The sequence below is a fragment of the Rhipicephalus sanguineus genome, chromosome 4 (genome assembly GCF_013339695.2).
Source record: "Rhipicephalus sanguineus isolate Rsan-2018 chromosome 4, BIME_Rsan_1.4, whole genome shotgun sequence".
Taxonomy (NCBI): Eukaryota; Metazoa; Arthropoda; class Arachnida; order Ixodida; family Ixodidae; genus Rhipicephalus; species Rhipicephalus sanguineus.
In genome coordinates this window covers 127791905-127811138 of record NC_051179.1, presented here as the reverse complement: position 1 = coordinate 127811138, position 19234 = coordinate 127791905, and the positions used below count along the sequence as shown (strand labels likewise).

General features: G+C 48.3%; 1 protein-coding gene across 3 annotated transcripts in view; it reads left to right on the top strand.

The window, feature by feature from the left end:
* Positions 1-1120: 1120 nt before the first annotated feature.
* Positions 1121-19234, top strand: part of LOC119390655 (gastrula zinc finger protein XlCGF57.1) — a 200867-nt gene continuing 182753 nt past the window's right edge. The window contains exons 1-3 of one of the 3 annotated variants that reach the window (XM_037658273.2): positions 1121-1400; positions 9913-9981; positions 10061-10283. In XM_037658273.2, coding sequence (XP_037514201.1) covers positions 1296-1400; positions 9913-9981; positions 10061-10283 — 397 coding nt within the window. In that variant the 5' untranslated portion in view covers positions 1121-1295. The remainder of the gene's footprint in view (positions 1401-9912; positions 9982-10060; positions 10284-19234) is intronic. The other 2 variants (XM_037658274.2, XM_049415129.1) reach the window with 2 other exon arrangements.

Below are 19234 nucleotides of genomic sequence, written 5' to 3'. Positions count from 1 at the left end.
AAGCGCCTTTCTTTTATGTGAAAGTGGAAAAAGAGTATTATTCCCTTACTCTGACAGAACTTAAAACAACGCTTTACACTTCGGTGTTGCAGAATAACAAATGAGGTGACCGGAAGTTTCTTGGGGTACACCACGTGCTCCTGCTATCGCAATCTTGAAACCGTCTATACGCAATGAGGCGGACAGTTGGGCTGGTTGGTATATAGCGTAATAAAAGATGATTGTTAGCGTCCGTGTCCCCTTATGCTACTAATCATGTCTTATATATATATATATATATATATATATATATATATATATATATATATATATATATATATATATATATATATATATATATAATCATCATACTTCATCACTCTTGTTCACTCGTTGCGTTCTGTGCAGAGTAGCAGGCTGGGGCGTACTAGCTCAGGCCAATCTCTCTGCCTTCTAATATATTTTCTCTCTTTTTTTCATTGGTAAACAATAGCCTTTTATTTGCTAAGGAGTAAAATATAACGGCTATAGGAATCACTCAAGAAATAACGCATATTACAATGTTACACTCCTTGTAGCACTGTATAGTCCAGTTACACACACACAAAAAAACAAGTAAAAGCTGAGTGCTAAATAAAATACCAAAAAAAGTACCAATAGACACTGCAGGGGACGAAAAGCGCTGGTTTATCAAAGGCAAGGAGAGCTGAGTTTGTGCGGCAACTAGATGAAACAGCCCTGCGCCAACAATGAACACGAACAAAATAAGCAACAAGCTGCGGCGTCACGGTACGTGAAAGTTGCGGATATTGGTTTCGCCCCGCCACAGACAGCCCCGCTGCAAAAAGAACGTGCCACAAGCGCACTTCAAACAAGTTTTGGAACTGCAGGGAAGCGTGCGAGCCGTGCGAGCACCCGAGTTGAGCGCTCACCAGCCAGCAGCAGCGTCCCCTACCAATTGGATCAGGAAGCATTACTGGCATTACATTACACCCCATTTCCGCCGCTCCGCACTACTTCGTACACCAGACAGCCGCCAAGGCAGCCGCTGCAGACTGCCGCTATTGGTCGCTGGGGTAGGGTGGCTGGGGGTCACGTGGCCTTATGTGCACTTTTGCTTTTGTTTGTTCGTTTTGAAGCCAAGATGGCAGCGCCCAGGCGACGCGAAGGAGTGTAGTTTGTTTACGTTGTGCCACCGAAGAATAGACGCGTACCGGGCGCTCGCACCGTCAGCGCCGTCAGCGTGAGCAAGTTTTTGGCGTCAGTCGTCTCCCTCAATCTATTTAATCAACGTCCCCAGCAGACGTTTATGGTTTATGCTTCAAAGAAGAGTTGCCGGCCGGAGAACTTGGCCTCATTGTATTACCATGCCTGCCTATTGCTCTACGCACGGCTGTACGAGCACTGACGGCCGAGATTATGTAAGTAGTGTTTCGCGACTTCCCGCATGAGAATAAACGAGCTGCTCAGTGGATTGCTGCTGTGAGACAAAGTAATTTGAAGCCTTCGTGAACCGTTCTCTCAAAATATTGTGACAGTGACTACCATCAGAGTTTATCGCTAATCTGTGTAATGTGAATTCCGGTGAAACTGCTGCTCGTATAAGGTGTGGTGCCGTCGATCTTTGTTGAAGAACGGAATTAATGGCAGGCTCCGAGGACAGCATTCTCGAATAGACGAAAACAGCAGGTGCTACATCACATGCTGGAGCTCAATATGCCCCACTTTGAGGGGGGGGGGGGGATTGCGATTGGTGTAGTTGAGAATCCTGCGCTAAATGCAGCTGCACTACTGTGAAATCTGAGGAAGCGCGTAACATGAGGACCTAGTGATTCCCGTTCGTAAAGTTACCAATGCTCCGTTTACCGAACCGTCGGTGACGTTGTTTAAAGGGCTCCCCGTCACGAGTACAATCTTGTTAGGGAAATCCGCAGACTCGGTGTGCAACTTCCGCGGTATATGTGCAAATCGCGTAAATCTATCGTGAAAGTATTTATGCGTGTCTGTATTTCAATATGTAATTAGAGTTCAGATTTATGAAACGGTGTCGCGAAATAAGACAAAATCGCTGAAAACGCAAGAAAGCAAATGCCGACTCTAAAATTTTATTCAACTGCGCAGATCCAAATATGCTGCGTATGCATATGAATAAACATTTCGTGGAGAGTCGGCGTGTTCGTGTGTTCTCGGGGATTTCGTCTTATTTCGCGGCGCCGTTTCATGAATATGGATAAACACCAACTCAGCGAATCGTCAGTCCTTTTACCATGTAATTGCAGACTATTGCAGCATTAGTTCTTGGTATTTATTACACGTTGCCCGTTCATCCTTTTTGCGAGGGTTGTGTGCGTAAGGCGCGTGTGTTTGGTTTAAGTATCGCTAATATTGCATTCATGTTCTTGATGATAGCATGGTTTCCATTCACGAGGCAGATTTATGTGAGACGCACTTTAATTCTTATCCCTTAAATTCACTTTTGAGGGTCATTGGTAAATGTGTATGGGTTGAAGGTAATTAACAGTTTTCGAGTCGTTTGGCAGTGCGCACTCATCCATCTTTTGAGTGACCGTCTTGTATATCAGCTTCTCATGGAGGAAGGACGATGGCTTTTAAGGGCTCGTTTTTCTTTAGTAGACACAATTTTAATGAGAACTAACAGACAATAATACCAAGAAAAGTAAAGGAGATGTTATTTGTAGTAATTAGGATATAAATGTGAAGAAAGTAAAGTGGACGAAAAGATAACTTGCCTCCGGCAGGGACAGAACGTTGTTTAAGCAGTGGTATTGTGTGAGATGAGTTGTCCTGCTTGAACATATTGACTTAAAGGAGTACTGACACGAAAATTTTCAGTTGTCATTTTTTAGCGTCAAATGAAAGGCCAATCCCTCAAAAGCCTAGAAAAGGCAGTGCTAAGCGCGAGTGAATCAAGAAGAACAACATGCCGGAGTGGGACACCACCTTAGCTGGAAGAGCCAAGCGCGAGCTGTTGGCGCCTAGCGCTTGGCTGTTCCAGCTAAGGTGGTGTCCACTCCGTGGTGGTGTCCCACTGTGGCATGTTGTTCTTCTTCCTCCTTACACAGTGTGTTTTTATAAGCTAGTTTTGGTTCCTCGGATATATACACGTCGGGCTTGCTTTCTATATTGCATTATCATTACATTTTGGTGTGTATTGTTTCCTTTGTCATGTCATAATGGCGAGCAATCCCAAGAGAAGCCCGGTGTGGAAGGTAATACTGGGGTTTAACGTCCCAAAACCACGATATGATTATGAGAGACGCCGTAGTGGAGAGCTCCGGGAATTTAGACCACCTGGGGTTCTTTAACGTGCACTTAAATCTAAGTACACGGGCCTCAAACATTTTCGCCCCCATCGAAAGGGCAGCCATCGCGGCCGAGATTCGATCCCGCGACCTTCGGGTCAGCATTTGAGCGCCATAACCACTAGACAACCGTGGCAGGGCATTCTTGGAAGTTTTGGTACCTAACGTCATCACAACTAGCGAGACTGCTGTGTGAAGTCACCAGAATTTGTACTGTAACCTGACGTCAAGCTAGTGTTGATGTCAGTAGGTAGCGCCATAGAAAAAGTGACTTTAATGTCAAATTAAAATATCTTATCAGCATTTCCTGAGCTTCACATTTGCTCAGAGCCATCTCTGCGTACAGGAGATTTGTATGGCAAAGTAAACTCGTTTTCGAAAAAAGGTGTCAGTACCCCTTTGAGACAGAAGGTATATTTTTCCTACGACAGTTTTTCATATTTTATCTGGATATACCTTGTTATACCTTGTTTTTTATGTTTTAAGATGAAGTTATAAGTTTGGTAGTTACGGGGGAAGATGACAGAGGCCTTGTTCTGCATTTTTCATGCATTCGCAGACTCATGTATTGTCCCAATCATTTAATTTAATTCCGCCAATTAATTTATGTGTGCAATGAACTTTGCATTAATTTTATCGACATTTAATTCTGCGTTCAGAATTCCATCCACCTAGCTTTACCTCTATGGAGGAAAGAGGCCAGTCAGCAAGGGATGGTGCAGGCAGTGATGATCGCAACGTTGACTCCAGGCGAATGATCGCTGCCATGTGCATTATTGAGAACATGCAAGTTAAAAATGAATGAAAGTAGATGGTGAGGAAAACACCAAGTCAGCTAAAGCTATGTGCACACGGCGAGAAATGAATTAATAACTTGCCCTGTTTGCTCAGTTTTATGACTGTCCCGATGGTTCTATGTTTCGGCCAGCTTTGCTGCGTTTTTGCGCTACCGCCAGATACGCCCGTCATCAACCTCTGCTTGGAAGCTGCTGATGATGATGGTTGTAGTCTTCTCCTTTGTATTAGGTGAGCACATTGTTGTACCCTGACCGGAGAGATGAAATAGCACAAAATTACACCGGGTCCATGAACATCATCATTGTTCACTGTCCCACATGACCACCACTTTCAAAGTCTTGCTTTCGTGATTGATGTCGCTAGCTTGGGGGTGCAAATTGGTGTCGTGGCCACAACTTCCACCCAGTGGATTGCACCGTTCCATGACGCCGAATGTCTTGGGTAGTGTGGTGCCATCAGGTTGATGTGGGTACAGGTGTTCGCACTGGAGAACAATGTGCTCAGTGTTGTCCTCTCCACATGTTCTGCATTGCACAGCATCACAGCAGATGACGTGTCGAAGTGGCGTCTGTGCACTTTAGTGCGGAGTGTTCCCACACAGGCCTCCAACAAAAGGGCACTGGCAATGCTGTTGTTGTACAGTCGCTCCGCAACGGTGGTCGTCTTGTGGACTCTGTATAGGGCCAGGCTAAGCTTTTGCTCCCAGCAGCCTGCTGCACCGATGTCTCCGCTTCCTGTACTCTGGCTCGCACACCTATTGACAATTTCCTCTCACTGTCCTGTACAGAGTCGGTAAAGAGGGAGCACATTCTGCACAGGTTGTAGAGATGCCTGCTCCATTGTGTGCTCATATCTTTCATAGTTGTGTATTGAAATACGCTCCGGGCCCACCAGCTTACCGTTGATGAGGCAAAGACGGCCTTCGTAAGGCCGCCTTGCTCCTTGCCTCGCATGCCTCACAGCTTAAGCATCCAATGTCGCCCTCGACAGCCTCGACCGCTACATGTCCAGGACACGCCAGCGCCAGTCACCCAACCTTACGCTGACCACGTTCTAACCACTGGCGTTTTGCGGCGCACAGGCAGATGACGGCGTTGGCAATGTTAGCACTGGCACATGTATTGTGTTCTATAGTTCACGCACTAGTATGAACAGGTTGCACCCCAACAAACTCCGGTGTCGCAACACGTTGGCGGCTTTCACAGATGCCTGCCGAACATGCTGCTCTTGTTTGACTAATAGTTGCTGCAGAGGTGCAAAAGTTTACGCTGAGATACCGGTATTCATCCGATACTGGAGTGCTCCCTTCATCGGGAAGCTTCACATCAATGATGTCCTCCATGCCCGAGAACTGTAATATGGCCGATTTTTTGGTGTTGAAGTGAAGGCCTATACGCTTGAGGTGGTCAGCCAGTAGCGTCCGTAGACTTTACTGGAGCGCTCCCTCCATCGGGAAGCTTCACATCAGTGACGTCCCCCATGCCTGAGAACTGTAATATGGCTGATTTTTTGGTGTTGAAGGCCAAAACGCTTCAGGTGGTCGGCCACTAGGCTCAGTAGACTTTGAAGCTCACTGCTTCCCTCTGCCAGTATTACGAGATCATTGGCGAACACCAAGCCGGGCAGCGTCCTTATCTCCGCCACTCCAGTCTATCATGAGGCGGAACGCGATGCCAACTCTCGTTGCCACAGGCGCCTGCTTGAGTCCCGCCACGTAGAGCATGTGCAGCAGCGAAGGCAAAGGGCAGCCTCGCCTGAGTCCTCTTGTCACCCCCACATGGCTGTGCTCTGGTGCCTCTGAAGCATGCCACCACCAAGATATCCGCATAGAGCCGACGGAGAAAGTCTGTCCACACACTGGGCATCTGCCTTTGTTCTATCTTCGTAGAAAAGCTCGTGATGTGGCACCATATCGTAAGCCTTTGCGACATTCAGAAAGCATCCGAGCATACCTCTTGTTTCTCTACATGCCACCTCGGTGGTCTAGGTGAGCACAAAAAGATTGTCTAAGCACCTGGTGTTGTCGACAGCCATTCTGGAGCTCAGACAATATGCCGCTTTGCTCCACCCAGCCGCTCATCCAGGTCTTTGTGACTTGAGCGAAGAGTCTGTAAAGAATGCTCAGTCGTCGTAATTGGTCGATAGTCACCTAGAAGTTCAACGTCGCCTCCTTTCTTGTACACACGGCTTACTCTGCCGCATTTCCAGTCGGATGGGTTTGGGCCGCCCTTCTAGCAGGTAGTAAAGATTTCTGCGAGGTATTCACAAGCACACTTCCCCAGCAAGAGGGCCACTGGTATGCCATCCAGTCAGGTAGCGGTGCTTGTACTGATAGGCGACAGTGCACGCTCAAGAGCGATCTTCGTTATCTGCAAATGGCATGTTCACTTGGCTGATGAGGCTCCTCAGGACAAAGGACAGTGCTGCTGCGCGGTGCATAGGATTTGTTTTCTCCACCACCGCTGTAGAAAGCGCCCGTTCACGACACTTGGAAAACCTTTCTAGCCTCTGTATGTGGCACAAAAGCGCCAGAGAAGCGCCGGTGGGAGGATCAATCGCACGCTTGGTCAGCCGGTGGCACTCTCTCTTGCATGGTGCGGGTGTCAGCCGCATGTTTACGAAGCGTTTTATGCGATTTTAAGTTATTCCGATTGCTTCTTGGTTATTTCTGTTAATTACATTATTTTAGACCTTATTCGCTTATTTTAACCTAGTTTTGAGCATTGCTAGCCTTGTTTTAGGCCTCTGTCGACCACTTGATTGTCGGTAACAGGTTATATGAAGATAAAAAGAGTCTAAACAAACATTCCTAGACAAACATTGTTTGAGATACCGCTTGACACACTCCAGACACGTCTAACTGTAAATTTGGTGGTCGCCTAGCGTGTTCCAAGTGCTACACATGTAGCACTTTCCATGTTGGTCTTCAGATGCAGCAGTCAGGATACTGCACTTCAGGTGTTCAAATAGAAATTTATTGACATTCACCAATATTATTGAAATTTCTTGCTAAGGAAACTGCATTGAAAGAGGCAATATGCAGCATTTAATGAGTGCTGACTGAATATTGCAGTATGAGGGCAAAATAATGCCCAGTATACATACTTGAAATTTAGTGATGTTCCTTGTTTGCTCTTTAGTAATGTTCCTTCTCTGCCATCTCTGGAGTTCGAAGACTTCACGGAATCACACGTAGGCGCCTCAAATCCTGTAGTTCGGCTCCCCAACGGCCATCCCCCTTTTCCCTACAACGAGAAGGTCACGGGGACATGTAGCAGAACCAGCCAATACCTGGAAAAAAAAATCTATTTCAAGTTGGCAGAACAAAAAGTCAGCAAGGTAAAAAGTTTAAAAAGAAACTGGAAAAGAAAAAAGCGCATTCTTTCCTGGCGGGGTTCGATGATTCTCGAATGTCAAGTTGCCGTCAGACTGGCTCATAGCAAACGAAAAAAATTATAATAAGTGCTCCTTCTCGCGCGTGGTCGGTGTCGGCGCCATGCGCAAGCAGCACCTCCGGCATTCGCCTTGAAGTGAAAACCATTCCTGGCAGAGTAGCATGCCAGTGGTTACATACACGCTGGCAAAAACCTGTTTTTTCAATAAAGAGCCTCACTCTCTCCCAGGATGCAGCACACACATGTGATAGGTGAGCGGTTTCTTGCTCCCCACGAGGTCACCGATCCGCCCTGCTGTGCATGATGTGCTGCGTGCATGTCTCTTTTGACTGCCATGGAACGTTTACTCAAGGAACACCGTTCCTTCTACCGTTCCAGCATAAACGCAGCGAGTTACTGTCACAGTACCACGGATGTTTAACGGAGCGGTGGCGTTCCTCCGTTCCTACCAATAGGAACTACTTCCTGGAACGTCGTTCCTTGGAACGCCATTCTGTACAACACTGCATGGAAGCTACATCCGAAGGTATCAGTGATCGGGAATCCTTCGATCGGCGAAGGTATCGGCATCAGAATACTTCCTGCTCGATCTGTACACAACGTGAATGTCATATTCTTGTAAGAAAAGCGCCCATCGGCTGACGCAACCTGACGGATCTTTCAACGAAGAAAGCTAGCAAAGGGCATGGTGGTCGGTAAGAACATTGAAAGTACGACCGTATAGGTATGGACGAAATTTGCTGAGAGTCAAAATGATAGTCAAGCACTCCTTTGCTGTCACAGAATAGTTTGCTTCTGCCTTCTTCAAATTGCTACTGGCATATGTGACAACTTACTTGTTGTAGCCATCTTTGCGTTGAGCGAAGACTGCACCAAGTCCAACGCAGCTAGAGTCCATATGGATCTCTGTAGGCGCTGTGGGATCATAATGTCTGAGGATGCGTGGTGAAGTAAATAGGCGACGTACTTGCTTCAAGGCTTCATCGCATGAGATTCACCCAGCGGTGATGCCGTTGCTAGCAGTAAGCAAATTCGTCACTGGTGCTATAATGGTTGCAAAATTACGTACAGAGCACCGGAAATAGGAGCAGAGGCTTGTAAAGTTGCAGAGCGTTTAAAGGGTAGTGGGCTTGGGAAACTCTGTGATGGCGCGAAGCTTGGCTGGGTCAGGAAGCACACCGTCCTTCGATACAACTTGTGTCAATATTGTTAGCTTTCGGGCAGCTTAATGCCACTTTTTGATGCTGAGCCGGAGGCTGGCAGAGATTAGGCAGGTCAGTATTTCACTGCAAGCGAACGAGGTGCCTCAAAAAACCTGATGAGAACACGACAATGTTGTCGAAATAGCATAGACATGTTTTCCACTTGTAGTTACGAAGGATGGTGTCCATCATGCGCTCGAAACTAGTGGGCATGTGGCAGACCCGAAAAGGCATTGCAGTAAATTTTTATAAGCCTCAGACATTACAAAAGCTGTCTTGTCGCAGTCACCTTAAGCCATCGGCACTTGCCAGTACCCAGAGCGATGGTAAGAAGTTCTCTGCCCCTTGCAGGTAGTCGAATGTGTTATCAGTGCGAGGCAGCAGGTAGATGTCTTTACAAATGATCTCATTTAGCCAGTGGTAATCCACACAGAAATGTATTGACCCGTGTTTCTTGTACTAACACCACAGGAGACACCCAAATGACTGTAGGAAGGGCAAATGACACCACGCTGCAGCATTTCATCGACTTGCTCATTAATCACCTGCCGCTCGGCTACCGACTCACGGTATGGTCGCTGGCGTAATGGAGGATGAGAACCATTGTGGACGTTATGACCAACGTTCCCCGTACGCCCCAAGCACGGTCGGTCGGAGTTAACCGAGGAGTGAAAATTCTGCAGAAGCAAAGAACTCTGCACCCCCACCAGATGTCGTGTGACGATTTATTGCAAAACACTGATGACTTGCACAGACGATGTAGCACCGGTCGAACACAACACAGATCACCCACCCGCACAGCAGCAGACGCCTGAGCGTGTCCTCTTCCTCCTCTTCACTACAATTATTTCAATAATTTCCAGCTGTGACGAGGCTGATAAGCAGTATTCAAGTTTATTTTCAATTCAATGAACTATATTCACATGAACATCTTCCAGTATGCGATATTATTCTATCATGAGGACCAAATCAAATTGCATAGTTAAGTATATAATAGGTTTGACTTGTCTGAGTGACAAAATTGATGGCAATTAGAAAAAGACGAAGCTGAGAACAGCACCAGAAAAGCGTAAGACCAGGCGATTATGCAATAGTATAAGTGGTTTCTCTACATCCTATAAAACACGTCTGAAAAGTATTCATTTTAATAATTGCCATATGTACCCGTTTTGTTGTGTATGTGTCAGTAACACATGTTTCCATACCCTGTTGCAGATTCTTGGACAGCTGTTCTCTAGAAACGGAGCCATCAGGCACACGCCAAGACCAAGCGAAAGAGATCATGTAAGATGGCTTTCATCTCTTTTCTCGGCAACAATCTTTAGCGTTATCACTCACAACAACACCAGCCGATTTATTCCAGGGTGACATTGCAGCAGAGCCTGTGCATGAGGAAGCACCGAGTCCGGCTTGTGAGTCAGGAGAAGCTGTAGAACCATCACCAGAGCCAGCGTGTGAGCCGGGCCATGTAACAGATAAATATGTTCAAGTGCGGCTACTAACCCACCACGAAGCATCACAAGCAAATGAAAAGAAAATTTTGTCAACAAGCGCTACACAAACAGAGCCTCAATCTGTTTCTTCAGGTATGTCTCCGCAATTGCTCCCTTTTTTCGCCCCTCCTGCATGCCCTACGGACTGCAGTATGTACTAAATAAAAATAAAATAAAAAATTGCCCTAAGATAAAAAAGTCATTCTTTTGCCGCAAGAGCGAAGGAATGAATGCTGTAGCAGCGAAATCCGAACCTTATAGCGAGTTAGGCTGCCAGCTCACTTCTTTCTGATTCGATCTTGCTTCATTCTACAAAACGCCGGCGTTGGGGGCTGTTCTTAACACGTCTTCATTGACGGTTTTTCCCTTGGAGGGCTGCGGTGAATGATCCGGGGAGGGATGGGGGAGAAGAAGAAAAACATGGCTGATTCCCTTTCATAGGAATCGGTATAACTCGAAAGTGAAACATGTCTTCACAAAGGTAGTTCAGTGTTTATTGTGCATTGTTTTGCCGCAAGGACGATGCAGTGAATGCAATAGCAACAAATTGTAATGTCACGCGAAGAACAGCAAGCAACTCGAAACTTGCAGCTCCCTCTAAAGCAGAAAGGACACATGAAAAGAACATACATAGGGCGAGTGTGAACTACTGTCGCAATTGTTACTTCTTTGTGTTTGATTAGGCCACTCCTTAAGCAAATGCAGCCGCTGTAGCGAGCGAAGTGACCTTCGTGCTCTCTGTAACATAAACAAAAACTTGCAGTGAAAACACGAGACGTACAAACTGCCTCCATCACGAGATAAGCGCGTGCGCACGAGAGACACCTCCTGTAAAGGCGCGCTCGCAACGCAACGTGCAGGGTGACGACCTTTAAAGCACGCCCCGCGCTCCACGCGCCATCTCGCTAGTGATAACAAGAACACGCTGAAACCACTGAGCTCTGTGCAGCGCCAACGGTAAATGGAGTATATAAATAGCTCGCCGGTAGTAGGCTGAAGAATGTACACTCTGTGGCCAAGCGGTTTCGCGCTGCGTACCGAAGGGTCGTAGGTTCGACTCCCGGCAATGCAACTTTTGCTCCTAGCTTTTTTCTTGGCTATCTGTTAGTGTATATTTTACAACATCATATCCGTGACGGAAATAAGTCAGTGGATCCATGGTGGACCCCGGCATAAAACACTTTCGTGTAAAAGGGGGGTAGGGGAGCACAGTAAAGTGGGGAGGAACAGTCATTAACGTGCATTTTGCCAGCTGCTGCTCTGGCTGTCATGCCCGATATGAAAACTGGTACCAGTGGCTGGAGCCTTGGGGTGATTCACGTACTCGTGCAGTGACTGTCATAGCTCGTTGGCGGCTGTGGCGTTGCTGCGCCCGTGTAGTATGCGGTCCTGGAAAGAAGACGATTGCCATTCAGAGGGATTAGGGCAGTAGCCAATTGTCTGGGGTCTGAGTTCAGCAAGCGGTCGCAGATGAGGGTTCTGATGTCCGCCTGAGTGTTGCAGGGGCTGCAGACGTCGACGTCTGAGGTTTCTAGGCCACCAGGGTCATGGCTTAAAATGAGGGGGTGCTCTTGGGGAGGAGAGGGGGGCTGCCCTCCCCCCTCTTCTGTTTTTAAGTAGGAGCTCAGCCCCTCTCGGCAGGTTAACTACAGTACTGCAACAGCCATTCAACAAGACCTATATATACTGCGTGTGTGTGTGTGCATGCGTGTGTGAATGTGTATGTGTTGTTGGAATTTGAGGATCTGCCGACTGCCCTTCGCGTCCAGGCAGGCGGTTGCAAACCTCGTCTTCAAGAAGAGCTGCTGTTGAAGGGAACCGGACTGAGGAGCCGATGAAGCGTAGAACAGGTTTATTTACATGTTTACAGCTTGACAGTTCGATCCAGAATCCGTTTCTCATGCATTCGTTTGCGTCTTTTGCATCCTTCACAGTCCCTAAATGTCAGAGGGGACGACATTTCTATCCAATCAGGTGATGAATCCTGCGGGTCACTTTGCTGGCACCGCCCCCCAGCACACACACACACACAACCCAAAGCACGCGTATTGTTCTCGCAATGATATCGCATCAGGGGAAACATGCCTCCAGCATGCGGGGTGTAGTGAGTCCCTCGTTTCGCTCCTCGGGCCGACCACCCATGCTGTCGAACAGAAAAATCCAACAGTATATGTCTGGGCAGCTGGCGCTGATTTGAGCGTAGACGGCCTATCAGCCGGAGACTGCACAGCGCGGTGGTCCGAGGTCCCTCTTCCATCTTTGGCGGAAACTCGGTACGCGGCCTTTCCTGGGCCACAAAGGTGCCATGTGTCACATTTCCGCTCCGGCACCAGCGACATTGGTGTTGTTTCGAGCAAATTGCAACCGTGCACTTCCTGGTACATGAGAAAAAGCCAGGCGCCTTGGCGCTCTTCCTGATCGCCACGAAGTGAGGCGGCTGCCTTTATTCCGTCCCGGTGCTCCGCGATCTCAACAGTGTGTGTAAGCGCTCTATATTGGTCGCCGCACTACCTACAAAGGCCCCCTCTCCAATGAAGGTAGATTGTATGGCCTGACGAGCGTCTTCGTTTTGGCGAAGACGCTGCAAGCGTTCTGCTCCTGTATAGCTGCCGCAGCACTGCCTGCTGCCCGCGGGTGTCGGCGGTTGCAGCTTCACTGCTGTATACGTGACGAACGACAGCACTTCGTCCCAGTTCTTCCAGTCCAAGCTAACGCGCATGGATGTCATGTTCACGAAAGTTCTGTTCGTACGCTCAGTCAAGCCGTTGGTCTGAGGGTGATAGGGCGTGGGTTGTCGCAGGTTCGAGGCACACAGACGTAGAGGTTCAACAATATCAGCTGTGCATTGATGGCCACGGTCACTAATGATCACATGAGAAGGTCCATCATGAAGTATTATCGAATGCAATACAAACTGTGACATTTCGTTTTCAGTAGCAGAGGGTAGCGCCGCTGTCTCTCAGAACCAAGTGAGGTATCACTGTATACTATGACCGAATTAACGGTTGCCTTTGGTTGAACGGGGGAACGGTCCTGTCAGGTTGATGCCCACTTATTCAAAAAGGTGAGCTGGGTGGCGCCACAGGCTTTAGGCAACCGGCTGGGGCAGTAGGTCTATTGTGACTTCAGCTCTTGGCACAGCTGGCTCGGTATGTCTCCGTTGTCTTGCGCATTTGAGGCCAGTAAAGTCTTTCTTTGGCACAATGGAGTGTCCGCGTGGATCCTAGGTGACCTGAAGTTGGGTCATCGTGCACGACGCGCAAAACAGAAGAGACAGTGAAGCTGTACAGCCGCGGACATGTTTGTTTAGAGCGCGCGAGCAGTTGGTTTTTGCTCTGCGGGGCGACACCTTGAGACAGTTTCGGACTCTGACGGGGTGTGTCAGCAGCATGCGCAGCCTAGTTGTCAGGCTGACCATGTCAGAGCCCGAAACTGCGTCAAGGTGTCACCCTGCAGAGCAAAAATACAGGGACCTTACAAAACCTGGCTGTTCGCGCGCTCTACACAGACATGGCCATGGCTGCACTCTTGCAAACCAAGGGCCCATTGTGCAAGGCATCCCGACGAATCAAGAAGATTAACGAGCCAGTATACAGATTATGGTCGGTACTGAATGATCGTAAACTACAACACATGCAGGTACGACCGAAACTGCTGTACAGCGAAAATAACGGAGACATTTCTGTTCAGTAACCATGTATAGTTACAATCGGGTTTGCTTAATGACTGACTTGCATAGGCGATGACATGTTTTTTATTGTCTAAGCGCTGAACAAGAATACCACCAAGACGTACACCACTCGCATCTGTGCAGACCTCCGTTGGCACTGAGGGATTGAAGTGTTGGAATGTCAGCTGTGATGTCAGCAGAAATTTCGCTTGTCGAAAGCAAGCAGAGCACTTATGTGTCGGCTCGAATAGCTCGTCCTTGTGCAGGAGGCTTGTCAAGGGATAAGCAATGTCAGCAAATCGAGGAATGAATCGCCTAAAGTAGGAGCCTAGCCCCAAGAAGCTGTGAAGTTTTTTGACAGACTGAGGTGGCTCAAATGCTTCAACAGTTTCTGTCTTTGCAGGATCGTGCCTGACGCCGTCTTTGTCTACGAGATGTCCTAACACCAAAGCTTGGTGTAGTGTTTGCGATGGAAAGGCACCGAGCACCTGTGGTGCCCTGAAAAGGAACGACACACACACAGTTCCACACCACGCCCAACTTACCCTCGGCTGTAGCGAGGGTGTTTATATATATCAATTGGCGGCTGCCCCCTGGCGCCATACAACAGAACAGAGTATATTACAATATACATTTCTCCTCCCCTTAACAAAAAGAATTACGCTATGTAGTCTTCCAGGTACCGTGGACGCCGGCGCTCTCGCTGAGGCCGTGCCGATCGGTGTAGTGGTTGATGTCGTGACGTGAGGGACGACGATCGTTGGCGGGACTCTGATGACTCCACATCTTGCCGAAGCTGCGCATCTTGGGTGTCTCGAGGTACCTGCAGACTTTCAGGCGGTGACACAGTGGGTGGCACAGGAGGTGGCAACGAAGGTGGCACAGTGTCTGTTTGGGGTATCGGTATCGTATAATCGTACCGTTGTGGTGACTGTGTTGGGGGCTCTTTCAGTGTGCTCTTGGGGAGCTTTGACGCATGCCAGGTAGTGCTGTCATTCAGACGATAAGTGTTACGGGCTACCTTGGAATAAATTACCCTAGGGCGTGAATACTGGGAGGACGCTTTTCCTTGTCCTTTCTGATGCACCCATACTTGGTCACCAGGTTGAAAGGAATTGTGGTAGGCAGGACGTCTGCGATTAGCATCCTCCTGCATTTTACACTGATAGCATTCAACACGCTGACGCAGTTCCTGGTACTCGTTATATGGGTTCTCATGAAAACTGTGCGCGGAGAAGCCTACAATATGCAAACGTGTTCGCGGTTGGCGACCACGCAGCAAGTAAAATGGAGACAACTTAGTTGCAGTGTGCGGAATGGTTCGATATATTGCGACGTAGTCGAGAACAGTCCTTTTTAGAGGCCTTCGTTCCTGAAGGGCACACTGAATGAATGACTTGAGAATGCAGTTAAACCGCTCAACCTGCCCGTTAGATTGGGGGAAATAAAGTGAAGATCTGATGTGCTTGATTCCCTCGGTAGTGAGATACGTTTCGAATTCCACAGAGGTGAACTGGGGGCCATTATCAGTGACGATTTCCTCGGGCAGTCCCTCTGGAAAAAGCTGAGGTTAAAAAGCCTATTAGAGATTGACTGGTTACACATGATGTGATTATCACCTCGGGCCACTTTGAGTAGTAGTCTACCATGACTATGGCGTACCGACAGTCTTGGGGGGCTGAATGAAATGGACCCATTATGTCTACAGCCACCTTCACCCAATTGTCGGGGAGGGTATTCGGTCGGCTCTATGGGCCCCTGTTGACTTTTGGCCGACTTGTCAGCACTGTTGCAAATTTGACAGTGGTGTGTTACAGGTCGTGGCCTGTTGTACTTCAAGCTTGGATATCATGGCCTCAACCTGGGCGACTACTTCCTCCTCAAAAGCAAAGGAGGGTTCAGAAGTGTCAAGGGGGTTGCGAGAGAAGGCATCTGCTACCTTATTCTGCTCGCCTTTGCGGTACTGGACGGTGAATGTGTAGTTGAGAAGACGAGCTGTCCACCTACCTATTCTTAGTGGTTTCCTCCCAGAGCCCTTTTCAGACAAAAGAGTAGCCAGTGCCTGGTGGTCCGGGATCAGTGTGAACTTTCTTCCCCAGAGGTAGACATGCCACTTTTCACAAGCCCATAAACAAGCCAAAGCTTCCTTTTCGCCAGTGGAGTACCTGTGTTCAGCTGGAGAAAGAGAACGAGAAGCAAACTGAATAGTTCGAGTGTTTTCTCCATCAGTCTGTTGCAAAACAGCACCAAGCCCGTAATCCGAGGCATCTGTGGACACCACAATAGGAAGAGTTGGGTCAAACAGTGATAAAATGGGCGCATCATGGAGGTACTTTTTTACCTGCTGAAAACTATTTTCAGCAGCCTCATCCCAGTTGAATGGGACATCTCTACGCAGCAACTGACGAAGTGACTCCACTACGTGGGCCATGTGTGGCACAAACTTGGAATAATATTCCGTCAACCCAAGAAAAGAGCGCAGTTGGGTCGGATTGGAAGGGCGGCTAAAGGTCTCAATCTGCTGAACGTTATTCTCAAGGGGGGATATGCCCTGAGCGGAAATCTTGTGTCCGATGAATGACAGTTCTTGGACATCAAAGATGCACTTGTCATTTAGCTTTAACCCCGAGGAAGCAATCCGGGTGAGAACTTTTCCCAGATTGTCATCATGTTCCTTTTGCGTGCTACCGAAAACGATGATGTCGTCAATGTAAAATTTCACACCAGAACAGCCCGACAGAATTTGGTGCATGAGTTGTTGAAACGCAGAAGGAGCGGAAGCGAGCCCAAAACACACTCGCTTAAAACTGGAGAAGGCCCTCATGCGTTACAAAGGTCGTCAAGTCGCGACTGTCTTCATGTAGTGTTACCTGGTGATAGGCCAAGGCGAGATCTAACTTTGAAAACCATTTGGCACCCTGAAGAGACTGCAGCAGGTCTTCTGCATGAGGCAGCGGGAAGCTATCAACAATGATGGCCTGGTTAGGTGCGCGCAGAACCACACACATTCGAATGGCTCCGTTCTGTTTGCGAACAACAATGGGAGACACCCATTCTGACGCCGAGACGCGCTCTATGACGTCTTGTCGTAATAAGTTCTCTATTTCCTGTTTGACTGGTTCGCGCAATGTGAGAGGCAGCCGCCTGAGCTTTAAGCGTTGTGGTGAGACTTCAGGACGTATCCTGACCTGATGGGTGACACCATGTACGAGGCCAAGGCCGGGAGTAAACAAGTGTTCAAAATGATTGAATCTGTCTGGTAGGTGGCCCACCGTACCTGATGTGATGTTTTGAGATGTGTTAGATGGCACTCGTGGCAACTCACGGGGAGGCGAGGCCGGTGCGCCCGCAGAAAACTCGGGATTCACTGGAATTGGCTGTGTGCTGGTGCCGCAGCATTGAAGGCTGTCGCCTGCAAGAATCATATCAAGTTCGTGGGTTGCATCAATACCAAGAAGGGATCGTCCATTGCTTGCAACGTAGAACAGTATCTCAGTAGTGCGATTTCAGAACGTTACCAGAGCTTGAAAACACCCGAGAAGTGGAACGATAGTCCCTGAATAATCTTTCAGTTTTTTAGGTGGAGCTACCAGTCTGCAATCAGAACCTGACGGTTGGACAAAATAACGCGTAAACAATTCTTTAGACAGAATGGAAACTGAGGAGCCAGTGTCTACAAATAAAGATAAAGGCTTTCCGTTCACCTCAACATCGGCGTAAAATCCCGGTGTGCGGAGGTCCAGTTGGGTGTCCGACAGGGCCATAGACTCGGCGCCAGCGGCAAGCAAGCGGCAGGAGGGTGGAAGGCTTTCAAAACGCATGTTGACTGCGCCATTGTAGTGTTTGCGATGGAAAGGCACCGAGCACCTGTGGTGCCCTGAAAAGGAACGACACACACACAGTTCCACACCACGCCCAACTTACCCTCGGCTGTAGCGAGGGTGTTTATATATATCAATTGGCGGCGCCCCCTGGCGCCATACAACAGAACAAAGTATATTACAATATACAACACTTGGCATTCACCGAATTGGCACTTTTTCGAGTTAAGCACAAGAAGCCTTTTGTGTGGAGCTGTGGACAGTGTCGAGACGCGCTTTGCGCTCTTCACAGGCGCGACCAAAGATGATAACATCGTCGAGATAGCACATGCATATCTCCCATTTTAAACCTCGCGGACTGGGGTCCTTAAATCGTTCGAAGGTGACGGGCGCGTTACACAAGCCTAATGGCATAACGTTGAATTCGAAAATTTCATTGGATGTTACAAATGCTGTTTTTTCTTTGTCTTCGTTATGCATCGGGATTTGCCAATAGCCGGATCTAAGGTCGACAGAAGAAAGCCAAGAAGCCAAATGAAGACAGTCTAAAGAGTCATCTGTACGCACGAGTGGGTAAACATCCGTCTTAGTAATGCTGTTCAGCCGCTCGTAATCTACACAAAATCGCTACCTGCCATCTTTCTTTGTGACGAGAATGACAGGTGCAGCCCAAGGGCTCACAGATTCCTGAATTACTCCTTTCTGCAGCATTTCTTCAACTTGCTCGCGAATACCGTATGTTCATCAGGTGACACGCGGTACGGCTTCTGTCGTATATGGTGCGCTGACCCTGTATTTATACGATGGCAGAGTCGAGGCGTCATACTTGGAGACGTCTTATCGTTTTGCGAAAAGTCGAACACTTGTGAGTGCTTGGATAAAATACGCAGTAAAGTGTGACGCTCGCTCGTGCTGAGTGACTTGCCCACCATCTGGAGTAGCTTCGAGTCCGAAAGGCAGCAATGGAGGGACTTGTCTGTAGCAGTTTCGAGTACAGCCAGGAAAGCCAGTGTTTCTACATTGAATAGTGCGAGCTTCATGCCAGAACGTAGAAGTATGGGCTGGCCCATGTAATTCATCATCCATAATCCAGAACGCCCTTCATTCCCCGAAATTTTGATGGAGGGTGGTGTTTACCATAAATAAATAATGAAATTGGGTGTTCTCGAATACTCAAGGCCTTCAGCAAGTGCCCCCCTCCCCAAATATTCCTAGCTGCGGGCCTGGTTGGCAATGAGTGTGCAGTATCCAGCGACTTCATCCCTATTGGCCATCGGCCGCACTGCTTAGTTTTCCTGAGGTGATAATGGTAGGCGATAGAGAATGCGGAGCACGTGGGGCAGGCGGAGACGTTAAGCTGCGGTCAAAGGCTGGCGACAGGTTCCGGAAGTTACCTTGACAGAATTGACGACTGGCAGGTGGACGTGTTGGCCATGACATGGTGAAATGTCGATAATTTATCTGGTGGGATGCTGGTGGGGGCTGTTCTCGGAATAGTCGGCGACGATCGCAAAACCTCGAGATGTAGCCTGCCAGACCACAGCTGTAGCACG